General features: G+C 34.0%; 2 protein-coding genes across 2 annotated transcripts in view; one reads left to right on the top strand and one right to left on the bottom strand.

The window, feature by feature from the left end:
* Syt15b (synaptotagmin 15b) overlaps positions 1–8,252 on the top strand; it is a 31,261-nt gene extending 23,009 nt beyond the window's left edge. The window contains exons 3-8 of the mRNA XM_009062164.1: positions 439–649; positions 3,883–3,976; positions 4,655–4,825; positions 6,588–6,708; positions 7,037–7,219; positions 7,837–8,252. Of these exons, the coding sequence (XP_009060412.1) occupies positions 439–649; positions 3,883–3,976; positions 4,655–4,825; positions 6,588–6,708; positions 7,037–7,219; positions 7,837–7,961 (905 nt within the window). The 3' untranslated portion in view covers positions 7,962–8,252. The remainder of the gene's footprint in view (positions 1–438; positions 650–3,882; positions 3,977–4,654; positions 4,826–6,587; positions 6,709–7,036; positions 7,220–7,836) is intronic.
* Positions 8,253–12,024: 3,772 nt separating this feature from the next.
* On the bottom strand, positions 12,025–12,192 carry LOTGIDRAFT_70602 (hypothetical protein; the record flags this gene model as incomplete). The annotated part of the gene is made up of 1 exon (XM_009061689.1): positions 12,025–12,192. A coding segment is annotated over one exon (168 nt), but the record flags the coding sequence as incomplete, so codon positions are not given.
* Between the last annotated feature and the right edge of the window lie 1,808 nt (positions 12,193–14,000).

The raw sequence follows: 14,000 nt of genomic DNA on the forward strand, positions 1-14,000 counted from the left end.
ATTACCGCCGTTCTTGCCAAATTTCTCATTAAACACTATATGACGCCCCCCCTTTTTATTAGTCTTAACGAAAAACTCATACCAATAATTATTCAGTATTGCGATATGAACTTATGCTAGCCTGGCTGTGGGTGGAAAGCTATAGAGACCAATAAAATAGGTCACTGGGTTATTAGTTTATTTCATTTAATCCGTACAGCAATTTCACAAGTTCGATTCTCACAGGGGAACCTTCACTTTCCCGTAAATATTCTTCCTTTATTGAAACAGTCAATGGTTTGATTTGATTTATAGTGCTAATGTCAAAAATAATACTTGTAGACAAGATAAACGTTTTGTGAGCGTGTCTGTCCCTTGGATGAAACGAACATAAATACATCTACCAATCTTCTTTACGATTTCTTTCAATTACTTAATGATATTGTCTTCTGATTTCAGGAGCATATGCCTTGGGATCCATAGATCCTACATTATATCGGATAGCCGACGAAGACGATATTTATGAAGTACCTAGGGACCATATCGGGCGTGTTTGGTTTGCTGTGGAATATGAAAGGGAAACTGAGAAACTATTAGTAACATTGATCAAGGCGAGAAATCTCCCAAGTCGATCTTGTGGAAGTGATAATGGATGCGACCCATTTGTAAGGTGAGAGTTTAATGTTTTTCAATGATGCATTGATAAAAATTAACAATGGCAAAGTTGTTAATTTTCATACTATTTAAAACTTTAACTTTATTTCGATTTACGCTAGATATTGGGAAATATAATGAGAGTCAATGAATTCCTTCTGACTTTAATTGCTTGTGTAGTCCGACAGAGACCACCGACAACACCGGATGAGCTTTACCTAAAAGAAATTATCTTACATCTTAGCACTTTCGATAAAGTCAATATGACTTCCATCTTTGTGTATTCTGAAATCGGTATAATAATATACGCCATATGAAGAAGTATACTTTAATCATTAGTTTCAAAATTTCACAGATTCGAAGGTGCCAGAAAGACCATTCTGACTATAGGTTGCGATTGGTGTTAAAGATACCCAATAGGCCTACGTTTCTAACAAACATCTTATAAATTTACCATGGAATCTGGTAATTATTCAGAGTAATTGGAAAATAAACAAACAATCCGTTATATTCAAAACAATTTATTTTGATATATTCACATAATGGTTATTACGTGTTAAAGTCTGTTTATTTACGATCAGTTTCTTGATCCCCTGATAATATGAAAAATAATCTAGAGGCTAATGTAACTAATTTATAATCAGTCCGGGTTATAATAGCTTTGAATTCATTATTACTTCCTATAGTGTTTTCGTGTCAGATAAGCGTATTTAATTGCTGTTCGACCTTTGAACATGGAAATGAAATATAGTGGATAGCAATCGCAGTAGGGAAATTAAATGTATCTCCATTCCGCAAATGGAAGAATCGCGGTCGCCTCTATTTATCTGTCACATTTTCCAATTGATTTCTCTATTAAAATTCTACTAAAGGTGGTTTAAAAGGTTATTGATAAGCTTTTCGTGAAATTGTAGTCTTGAAATGAAATTGATTAAAGTACAAAAACAGGGATGCCGAGAAACCCAGTGGGATTTTGTGTTCCGGAAAAAGAGACGACGTCCTTATTTCTCTCACACAATCCTGATAGATCATGATGGTTACTTCATTTTATTTCACACCACACGAATAACTGCTTTATTCCTCCCACACCACTCGAATGACTGCCTCATTTATCTTATGCCACTCTGATGGTTAACTGATTTCTCTCACGTCACTCTCTGATGGTTAACTGATTTCTCCCACCCCACTCTCTGATGGTTAACTGATTTCTCTTACCTCACTCTCTGATGGTTAGTCCATTTCTCTCACGCCACTCTCTGATGGTTACTGCATTTCTTTCAATCGAAAGTTAACGTTATCCCATTCATCTCATGCCACTCTGATAATTACAGCATTTCTCTCACGCCACTCTCTGATGGTTACAGCATTTCTCTCACGTCACTCTCTGATAGTTACAACATTTCTCTTACGCCACTCTCTGATAATTACAGGATTTCTCTAACGCCACTCTCTGATGGTTACTGCATTTCTCTCAATCCAAAGTTAACGTTACCCCATTTATCTCACGTCACTCTGATAGTTACAGCATTTCTCTCACACCACTTTCTGATAGTTACTTCTTTCTCTCACGCCACACTCTGATGGTTACTGCATTTCTTTCAATCCAAAGTTAACGTTACCCTATTCATCTCACGTCACTCTGATAATTACTGCATTTCTCTCACGCCACTCTCTGATGGTTACTGCATTTCTCTCACGCCACTCTCTGATAATTACAGCATTTCTCTCACGCCACTCTCTGATGGTTACTGCATTTCTCTCAATCCAAAGTTAACGTTACCCCATTCATCTCACGTCACTCTGATAGTTACAGCATTTCTCTCACGCCACTCTCTGATGGTTACTGCATTTCTCTCACGCCACTCTCTGATGGTTACTGCATTTCTCTCAATCCAAAGTTAACATTACCCCATTCATCTCACGTCACTCTGATAGTTACAGCATTTCTCTCACGCCACTCTCTGATGGTTACTGCATTTCTCTGACGCCACTCTCTGATGGTTACTGCATTTCTCTCACGCCACTCTCTGATGGTTACTGCATTTCTCTCAATCCAAAGTTAACGTTACCCCATTCATCTCACGTCACTCTGATAGTTACAGCATTTCTCTCACGCCACTATCTGATGGTTACTGCATTTCTCTCACGTCACTCTCTGATAATTGCAGCATTTCTCTCACGCCACTCTCTGATGGTTACTGCATTTCTCTAACGCCACTCTCTGATGGTTACTGCATTTCTCTCAATCCAAAGTTAACGTTACCCCATTCATCTCACGTCACTCTGATAGTTACAGCATTTCTCTCACACCACTTTCTGATAGTTACTTCTTTCTCTCACGCCAGTGTTTTGTTACCTCATTTATCTGACGACGCTCTGATGTTTACCCTATTTCTCTTACGCCAGTCACGTGGTTACAATATTACATTGTTTGTGTAGTGCTAGGGGCATCCCAATCCAAATTACCTGGTACAAGACCTATAATTTAACATCAGTATCCCTTCAGAGAACATACGGTATTTGTAATATTCACCAAAACGCTGAAATGTAGTAGTCTCCACAGACAATAAAGAAATGTCACCCAATTTATTGTGACAGACTGTGATTAACTTGGAAGTAAATAGATGAATTCTATCAATATTCTATTGGTAAGAGTCAACTAGAGTTAGATGAACAATCATCTTATAGTTAAGAATGTGGATCAATACAAACGTACTTTTCTCCTATTCTTATAACATAAATTCTTTTTGTCCTTTTCTGGTATTTTCACATTAAAAGATATTTATGTTTTGCACGTGTTATTTCAGAGACATAACAAGTCTAAATCTTTATATAATTTTTAGCGTGTGTTTTTGCTACTAGTTTTTCAAATGTAGCTAAGCATCAATAATCCTCAAAATTACATACATTAGACATGAAGTACAATAGATGCCATTAATGCAAAATAAATATACATGTATACGCTAACTTTGTAGCTACTACGTAGGTTATATCTCAATTCCTCCATTTTACAGATTGCAAAATCTGTGGTACCATTTAAACATCAGATGTCATTTGATTTTCAAATTCTCAAGCTGGTTTAAATTACTTATTTTCATATTTTGGTGCATTTTCAAAAGCAAAGTTCCGCAATGGAGAGTACATGATCATACCATCTGATTGATGTGGTGAACCCATTCTCAGTCTTTCTGCAGAGTTATCCCGGAAATTGTCATTCCTGTGTACAATTCTCTATATTTTATTTTTCAGAATATATTTGATACCAGATGAACGGCGATATTTACAGTCTAAATTTAGAAAGAAAACCTGTAATCCAAAGTTTGAAGAAAGTTTTGTTTTTCAGGTAAAATTCTGCTTGAAAATTTGAAATTTTTTACAATGGGTGCCGTGACAAAATATGACATGGTTACCCCTTCGGAACACCTTATTTGACGCCGTATATCCCATTTCGGGCAGTTGATATAGCCATGATTTTGAATATCATCGACCTATGTTCTGGATAGGTCCTGTATAAATCTTAGTCTGTATTGTCATATATCTATTTTTCTGCTTATTCCATCACGAAATATTCGATTATTATATTCCTTTCAGTTGCCTGATCACAGCTCATAGATTGATTCAAAAGGCGTTGTGACATATCAATGTGTTCGTCAAATTCGACACGTACTGTATTTTGAATGACCAAATGTTAAAACAAAAACTATCCGACCTCATTCTGAAATATTATTATTACCCTCTAAGCTTTATTCTTCTTTACCACCTAGTCATCTCTAGAAATGAGACAGTGGGTTGTATAACTGATGTGTACTTTCTAAAAGTTGCAAACTAAAATAGAGGTTCAAAGTGGCATTTGGTGGTACAGGAAACAGTTGGACCAGATAGTCCTACTCGTAAATGTTACATTAAATGGTTATATTTTCATTTTATTACTTGCAGTATTCAAATAAGCTCTTCGTGATAGACAGAATTATCGCTTTTTTGTCTAACCCTTTCACTAATGAGATTCGTATTTTAATTACAGGTTTCATTAAGATCAGTAGAAGATAGAGTCCTCAAGCTGACAGTATTTGATGTGGATCGCCATAAACGCCATAATGTTTTAGGTCATGCTCTTTATCCTCTACGAGATCATGATTGTCAAAGTAATGAACGAGTGGTAGTCTGGAGAGATTTAGAGAAGGAAGTAGCTGAGGTAATTATTTATCCTACTTGATTTTGGTCGCCTATGCGTTTTCTGGAATGCATCGTTTGGAAATGAGTCCATGCTAAGTTTATTACAATGTTTTAACTCTGATCATGACGGACTGTATCAATTGCGTTTCTATACTGTGTGTACAGGATCTTCCGTGGTACCAACGGATCGTACAAGCAGAATGAAGTTTTCGATGGATGAAATATCTAACCATTATGGATGCATGCTTGATAAACTTTCCATTTAATAGCATGTTAAATGAAATGTTAACTCATGTAGGCTACGACAATGTTATAACTTGATCATCTCCTGAGGGCAAAGTCAGTGAACATTAATCACACTTCACGAACTCATTAAATGCATGTATATAAAACTTAGTAAATAGATTTTCAACATCAATCCTATTTATTTTGGTTCGAACTCGGTAACGTTCATACGTAGACCTGTTGTAATATTCGAAGCTTCCAGCTTTATTACATATCAAACATTTACTTGAAGTGGAATTGTAGGAACCAATGTCGTATGATTAAAAAATGGAATGGTACAAATTGATGCCATCAGTGTACCCGATGCCAAAAAATTATAGAAAACCTCCTTACAATCCCTTTAAGAAAATAGCAAAATAATTGTGACACCTCTGAATAAGCCAATACGACACATACAAGGTAAAATGTAGCGCATATATGATCTGTAACTTGAGCCAAGACATCGCCATTATCAAATTATTGTTCAGAAAGAGTTAAATTAAATGCAATTGAATTGCCATGTTATGAATGAAACCTTATATTTTAATATAATAGCATAATTGTGTTTAGTTTCTTACAGTTAAAATCAATAAATATAATGCGATTGTAATACTTGTTAAAGTTGTGTATGGAGAATCCTTCATAATACAATTAAGACCTAATTCTTACATTTCTTTAACCACTGCAGTATGGAAGTGAACCAACATTAATGGAAATCCAAGCTGATTCCATTGTATGGTTCTCAAATATAGCCCGATGTCAAATTTCGGGTACAAGGTTCAAAACTTTAGATTTATCTCTAAATGACATTAAAACTGACTATCAAGAAAATTCGTATAAATTTCAAAGTATTTAGGTTTTGATAATGTATGGATTACGACAATCAATACACAAGGTTACACGGAAGGGGTCTTTTGATGAAATTAATGTCACTCAAAATTCGATTTTCTTATTCTGGTCTATAAACATTTGATTTTAATTTTAATCCCTTCATCTAATTGTGTTTATAAGCAGTTAGAATCTATGCGTTTACATATATCTCGATAACAATCTTGACTCGTTTTCTTGTTGATATTTCGCCCCTTCAGCAAAATTAATACAGTAAACTATGAATTTGTCAATAACGCCGTAGTATATTCAGAAAATTTAGATTTTCAGACTTTTGTAAGACGGTTGATCCACCGTGAATTACTCGCTGAAAAATGTAGAAATTTGAAAAGAAATGCATACTAGCCTCAGACCATTATATCAAGAACTCATTGTTTGCACTTTATATAGCTTTCATTTTAATTCAAACCAAAACAGCCGTTCATCCATCAAAAATGTCAATATCTGATTGAAATTTCCACTGGCTCGAGATTATTGTCTGGAAAAAGGAAAGTAATGTGACTTCGTTCTTGTAATCTTTTAAAATCTTTCCGTAACATATTGTACAAACTTACTGAGTCTCAGGGTCGACTTTTTGTCCCAATTTGACGAAACACCACTATAGCAAAATATATATTTCATATTTTCAGACGGCCACAAACAAAGGTGAATTATCAGTATCAACTTCGTATAATAATCATCTTGAAAGGATAACCATCGGAATTTTTGAAGCCAAAGATTTTAAACAATTTGACGGAGCAAACTCTTTAGGTAAGCTCTAGTAAACACAGTTTTGTTTAATGAATGGCGCCTAAATAATAAATTTGAGTTAAAAAACACTAGGGTGGTAGTATCAATAAACAAGCTGGTATTTCTAAACCAAGGGTCCAGAGCAAAATGGGACAAGCTCACCATTCTAAAATCCAATGTCACTTTGCATGCGGATTTGGTTTTCAGTTTAGCATTCATTTCTTTCCCAGAACCAATATAATATGCTTGCCATTTTACTCATTTCGTGCAACCAGTTTGTGAGGTCGACCATCCATTACTCTACAGGTTTTTATCTCATTAAATGGTTTAATATAATTTTCTCCCTCAGATTACTACATCAAAGTTTGTTTAATGGTGCAGAATAAAGTGATAAAGACTAAGAAATCAGAAATTGTCAGAAAAACAACTTGCCCAACTTTTAATGAATCATTTAATTTCAAATTACCAGTGAATAGTTTGGATACTGCAAGTGTTACTTTGACTGCCATGCAGCATCTTACTGGACATAAAGGTATAGTTTGGTTTTTCTCTTGGTCAGAAATGGATTACCAAACAAGCCTGCATTTGATGCAACTGCCAATCCCGTGTTTGTTTTTAGACCAGGAAGTTTTTCGCAGTTTTTGAATTTTTCGGATTAAACAGGAAATCGTAAGGATTGTAACGCTTTTTGGCAAGTTTCCCACACGTCATCAATTAGCGTGTCATTATTTCATATTCTAAAAATAAATTTAGATTATTTGTCGAAAGAGAAACAAGAACTGGGCTTGGCTTGATCTTATTACAAACTGAAATGAATTAGTACTAAAAACTGGCAAGCTCATGTCTTCGCGAAATAATTCTCTAGAAGTTTCAAATGTAATGCATTGGCAGATGTGTAAAGTACCTATCGAATCGGGTATTAAAAACAATAACAAGATTGATTTTGCTAGAAGAAAGAATTCGATCAATTGCATGATTGTAATATAAAATCTGAAATTCAGAAAACAAAAATTGATTTTGAATTGAAATCTGTATCGTGTATTATGAAACTAACAAAAGCTGAAATTATTGTATTTTTTCATACCCAACGGAGTGACAGCCAAAGTTCCCTTGTGTTTATTGTTTACAATCTTTTAAATTCTTTTTCAGATAAAGTGGTTGGTCGGATAACTCTGGGATCATTTATGTTTGCCAGAGGTAAAGAATTGGAACATTGGAATGAAATGATTGCAAACCAAAAGGAACAAATCACTCATTGGCATGTGTTAACGTGATGACAATTATTACTTATATCAAACTTGGATAGCATTAATTTTAGACCTTAATGGACTAAGAGAAACCAGACATTGGTTATTATAAACGTTCAATATCATGTACAAATCTGGACAAAATTCCGTGCCTCTTAAGTTATTGTGTTATTTTGGATTTTTGAGAATTTCAATGTAAATATGTAAAATAATCATAGATGTGTGGCTTTATTGTGTTAATTTAATGTTGTAAAAAGTGATACCTTATAATCTGACATAATAACATACACAATAAAGTAAAATAGAGTTTTAAAATTCCTTTAAACTTTATTAAATTCGGCAGACAATATTCTACCTAAAAAATACTCTGGCGGTTGGCGAGGTAGGAATGAATTATTCTATTTTGATACCTGATGCAATTTTGCAACTGGATGTTACAACTGGTCACCCCAAAGAGCTTACATCGCTAAGAATATTGTTTATCTTGGGTATTCATTTAATTCCCTGCACATTATGAATATATATAAAGGGAGTGAATTGCAATCGATGTGGCCAGATTCCCAGATCTCGATCTTCAGTACGCATTTTCCCTATTGTCTAGTTGATTTTGTTGACGATTGCTTTAAGAAATAGATTGCCCGAGTAGGTGAAGATGGGTCTACTGGTGCCAGAGTACATCACATAGGGTACCCTATAAGTTTTCCTACGAAATTTGTCAATCGGTTCTCTGGGAAGGGTGTGGGCAAAAGGCATGTTTCCAGTCCCTATGGAAAATGGATATTTTTCATTTGGTAATTTATGTCATTTTTCAATGGTTGTCATTTCTTATCACAAAGCACTGTTAATAGAGACATCTGGTGGCATTGTAATAACTACCCTAACAACGCTTTTTTTCAACATGACTAAAAAGCCAAATTTGTCACAACTTTAGATATAGGCAAGACATTACCATATATTCTTAAATTAGGTAAATCAGTGGTTATAAAGAGATGACATGGTAAAAAAAATAAGAATTGATGTCGAACGCATTGGAAGAAGGTTGTGCTTGAAATCAATTCTTAAATTTTTATTGTTCACGGGAGGTAACTGGTGGGAAAAAAATAAATCATACTTGGACCACAAATAAAACTCACTGACAAAATTTATCTGAAATACAACAACAATGATGTACAATTATTACCACCAATTCACCGCATATTGTGATACATCTTCACAATGTCGTAATAGCTCATAGTTCGCAATAGCTTGATATTGATTTACGCTTTATAAACTTTCATTGTTGTACTCTTGACAAAAGTATCTATATTACATCAGAAGCATAATTGTCTTGTTTCGGTCATAGGCAAATATAGTCATGGAAGCCCAAAGTAGAAACAATCTGGTCTATTGGTGTAACTGCTCAATCATATTTCATCATAAAGATAATTAGGATAACATAATAATATCAAGATCTTTAATTGATAAAGAAGGGACCTAGTTTCAGGTTCATTGATCACGAATAGTCCAAGTGAAAGGTTATTTGCCAATCTAGTGGAGATCATTGGTGACGCATGAATAGTGCTAGTCGGATAAATATCACTTCATCCATAACATTTACACATTTATTTGTAGATATGCGATTTTATGAGCGTCGCTAATGTATGACCCCTATTGTTCGCCATTCTTACTTGATATCGCTGATAATGTACATGTTAGTTAATGCGACTTTTGGTCGTTTGTAGCCACTAACAACCAAGAAACTTCTGCACTTCCCACCTGTTAAGTCTGGATATTCGAGCATAATTTCTTGGTAATTGATCTAAAGTATTGAATAAAGATGGGGAGTCTTCTTTGATGTTTTTGAATAAATAGTCAGTTAACGGGATGTATAATTGATCTTATAGAAATATTGATCATTTCCATAATGGATAACGGTACACCCCTCAGCGTCCCCAATTACATTAATAGTAAACCATTGAATTCAAACAGATTTCTAAAATCAATTCAGCTTTTTGAATTCCGTTAGAAATTCACAACTTAATGTGTTTTGAATTGAATTGTCAAAAACATTAACAGAATCTCTCAAAAACATTGCTCATTTAATTTGTTTGATTTGAGTTTAACTTTGATGTTGAAAGAAGTAATGGAATTACTGCGATCTTTTCGATCCTTTTGTCATTATTTTTATCAAAAGTGTTGTTTTACAAACAAACAAAAAAATATAAAACCAGGGGTGGTCTGGATTGGCGTTTCCATCTGGCTAATTGTAGTTATCCAAATAATTTCCCAAATCTTTTCTGTTCTTTTCAGTTTCCTCCTGCTATTTTTAAAAAAAAAAAAAACAACACAAGAGTTATGTTTATCTAATGTGTTTAGTAAGTGATTGTGTGAATAATGCCAATAAGAGAAAAACATAATTTCACTTTTTACCAAACTATTTATGGAAATCAAGGTAAGCAATCATTGGTATTTTCACATTTCACTGTATGGATGCCGATCAATTTAAAACCATTAGGTATTAATTGATCGGCAGCACTTTCTCCTGATTCAATTCGTTGGATATCAAATCAGCTTGTCTAGATTAAACATCCAGCCTAGTAACAGTAGTAACAGGCCCTATAATGACAGACAGTCACTTGCAGCTCCATCACCAACCTGCAGAACAGAGATACTAAATCATTAGTATTATCGGCTTTCCAAATTGACATAACAGAATTACATCACATCATGAGACATAAATGAAAATTTCATCGAAATTTCAGTAAAAAGCTATGGAAGGTTGAATTTGTCACGTGGAAAGATCTGAATTAGTAGAGATATTCCAGATATAAGGGGACGCTACTGCGACACAGGCCGTAATAAAATACACAATATAGTTAACTTACTTGACTTATTGTAATTTACTTTACAATCGTCCACTTCCAGTTGTAACCATTTTCTTATGCGAGAAACTTAAAAGATACATAATTATTTATTCTATCCAACTCAGTTATTTCTGAACTGACTGCTTAGTCGATGTCAATGGCAGAGATGTTCAACTCGGCCATGAAAGTTCCATGGAAATAACAAGCCATCTGAGGTTTGTGTAGTTTTTCAATTCAAACATCTAATACATGTACATTAATTTCTGGAAAAATTTCTTTGTACTCAAAGACTTAGCGTGATACGGTGTTGTTAATCTTACGGTTGCGTCTAGCCTAACAGGTATAAATATGGGAAACTGGAGGGAAAGGGCTTCGGATAGTCGGGAACGGGAAATCCTTTTAATAATACAAGTACTTTTTTCTACGCTCAAAAAAGCAGAAAAAAAGGACGAAGTGTGATTTCGAATATCGTCGGTGGTATCTGCGTTGCTCTTGTCGTGCAAAAATCATCTTCCTTGTTGACAATTGGGGACTAAAGAAGCAGTAGAACGTAGAATATGCTTCTTTCGGTTCTTTGTGGCACTCAAAGCCTTTTAAGCATTATTAACCGTTTGGTATAGTGCGGAAAAACATCGTTTTCTTAAAAAAAATAAATATTTATTCAAATTTAACAAATAAAAATTATTTACATTATAATATCATTAACAATAATCTCATATATAAATTATAATATCAAAAATAGAATAGGATAAGAACCTAGAGACAAAAGAACATCAAGTAAATGTATGATGAATGTAAATTTAAAAAAATATGAGATCAACAAACGTAATAAGGCATGTATCCACGATGGAATAGTCAATTTGGAAATACACTAATACAAAAGGCACAAAGTTTATATAATAATCAACATGGTGACAAAATGTCACTAGTTTCTCTTGGAAGAAAATTAACAATGTCATCCATAATAGTAAAGATAATCAACATAGTTACAATTGTGGCAAAATGTCACTAGTTTCTTTGAGAAGAAAATTAACAATATGATCCATAATAGTCAACATAGTCAACATAGTTACAATTGTGGCAAAATGTCACTAGTTTCTCTGGGAAGAATTGAAATCATGAACGTCTTTTTTTTTAGATGTTTTTTTAAAGAATATCTATGTTCTTCATATAAACCTAGAATCAAAAATTTTGAAAGTTTATAGTGTACAATGCTTGTAGGAATATTGGGCAACTCCACAACTTCACAAAAGGTCCTTCAAGGCAGCTATATATGTTTGGGCCATTTGTAATGTATCGTACTTAGATAATTGTCTATCTTTTCCTATGGAAGGCACTACTGCACGAAGTTGGTCAAATGCCACATTTAAACTTTCCATTCGTTTTCTCTCTCTGGCATTCGCTGCTAATCTCCGCTTTTTCTGCAGTTCTTGGACGCTTCCTTTATGTTTCCGCCGTCCCAAAACTTTTTCCGACTTCTCATATTTAACCGACGACGTCTTTTGCACACTTTTACATGTTTCATAAGTTAGTTTTTGATTTCCAAATACATATGTAGAGTCTGTATTATCTGAAAGTATTGGATCCTTGTGGTCAATAATGAAGGGATCTTCAGTACTGGAATTCATTTCAGAATATAATAAATATCCGGAATGCAAATCCTGATAATTGGAATCCGATAGATCTGACGACACAACGTTCCCACTGTTATTTTCCATCTTAATATGTTGATCCGCGTGTATAGGACGTAGGTGTGACACGCGTTTGGTAAAGTCAAAGTTCGTATGGCACAAGTCGTGCACGTTCCCGGCAAGGCGTTTGGCAATAAATGACACGCGTTTATCAAAATGTTTAGGAAATACGTGAAACAAATTGGCCAATTTCAATACCTGTCAGGTAATTTAACACAGAACTTTTATCCAATCAGCTACGAGTTTCGCATGAATTAATGTTTCGCACGAGCCATTAATTCATGCATGACAGAGAAAAGCCGGGAAAATAAATAATGCATTCTCTGCCGATGGACATGTGCTAAGCAGGGCTTTTTAACACTTTACATAAAACAAAAGCAATACCTTGATCCTTGAAAACTATCAGCTGCGTTTCGTATGCAATAAGCCATGTTATGCCAATACAGCTAATAGTATACAACTCCCATTTTTTACTATAATGAAATAGTAGAGATTTCAGATTTCAACTATTGATGTCATATATAAATACAGGAAATATGATATCTGGCAGTAAATTTAAGTTTGAAGAAAGGCTTAATGAGAAAATTAAACCTGAAAAACGACGCGTTTAATCTTAAATGACAGCTCAAATTATACCATTCCTGCACGCAGTGATTTTAACCTCTTTTATTCATTTTAGGTAATATCACAATTTTTGATAAAACATCTGCGTTGATTGAAGGTATAACATTTCTTTCTTAGAAATGAATGGAAAATGAAAAAAATAGCAGTGAATTATTATAAAATGAAATATGTACCTGTACATTGTGGTTTGGCGTCATTACATTATTAATACAATATAAATTGGCCAATATATGTTTACAAGTCCAGTATTTGTAAAGTATTCTACCAGTGACAATACTCGTTACATTTCATCTATTCTTTATTTTTCTATCATTTAAATGAAATCCTTTCCACTGTCAGTGTCATGATTTGGTAATGAAAAAAGGTGGTGACAAGACGTCACCCTGTGATCTACCCTTAACAAAAAATTTCAACAATCGCCTCGGTGCATATCGATTTCAAGCATCACTGAGTGATAGACATTCTGGTTTTTGTCTTAATATTTTTATCGAATTAAAATATATCGTAAAAATGACAAAATTTGCTATTAGTGCCGAAAGATAGCAGGAGATCTAAATATTGACAAGGGGAAGTGATAAAAATCGCTATGACGAGTTAAAAATTTAACTGCTGGACACCACAATTATTACCGATATAAGATATAAAAAATAATTGTAACAGAATTATTTCATTTCTTGCATTTATTAATGTACTTGAGGAGAAAGAAAACACTATTTACCGCTACGTTTTATTACCTATGACAGCAGTTGAAACGCGTGGCTTCACAATGTCACATTTATTGAGGAACTATTACGAGCACATCATTTCTACAAAAAATACTCAATCCATTGAAATATATGTGAAGCAATACAGCTGTTTTAAATAACAAATAAATAACTATACATGATTAATTTATATTCCCATTTCCT

This window comes from Lottia gigantea (assembly GCF_000327385.1).
Source record: "Lottia gigantea unplaced genomic scaffold LOTGIsca_5, whole genome shotgun sequence".
NCBI classification, from domain to species: Eukaryota; Metazoa; Mollusca; class Gastropoda; family Lottiidae; genus Lottia; species Lottia gigantea.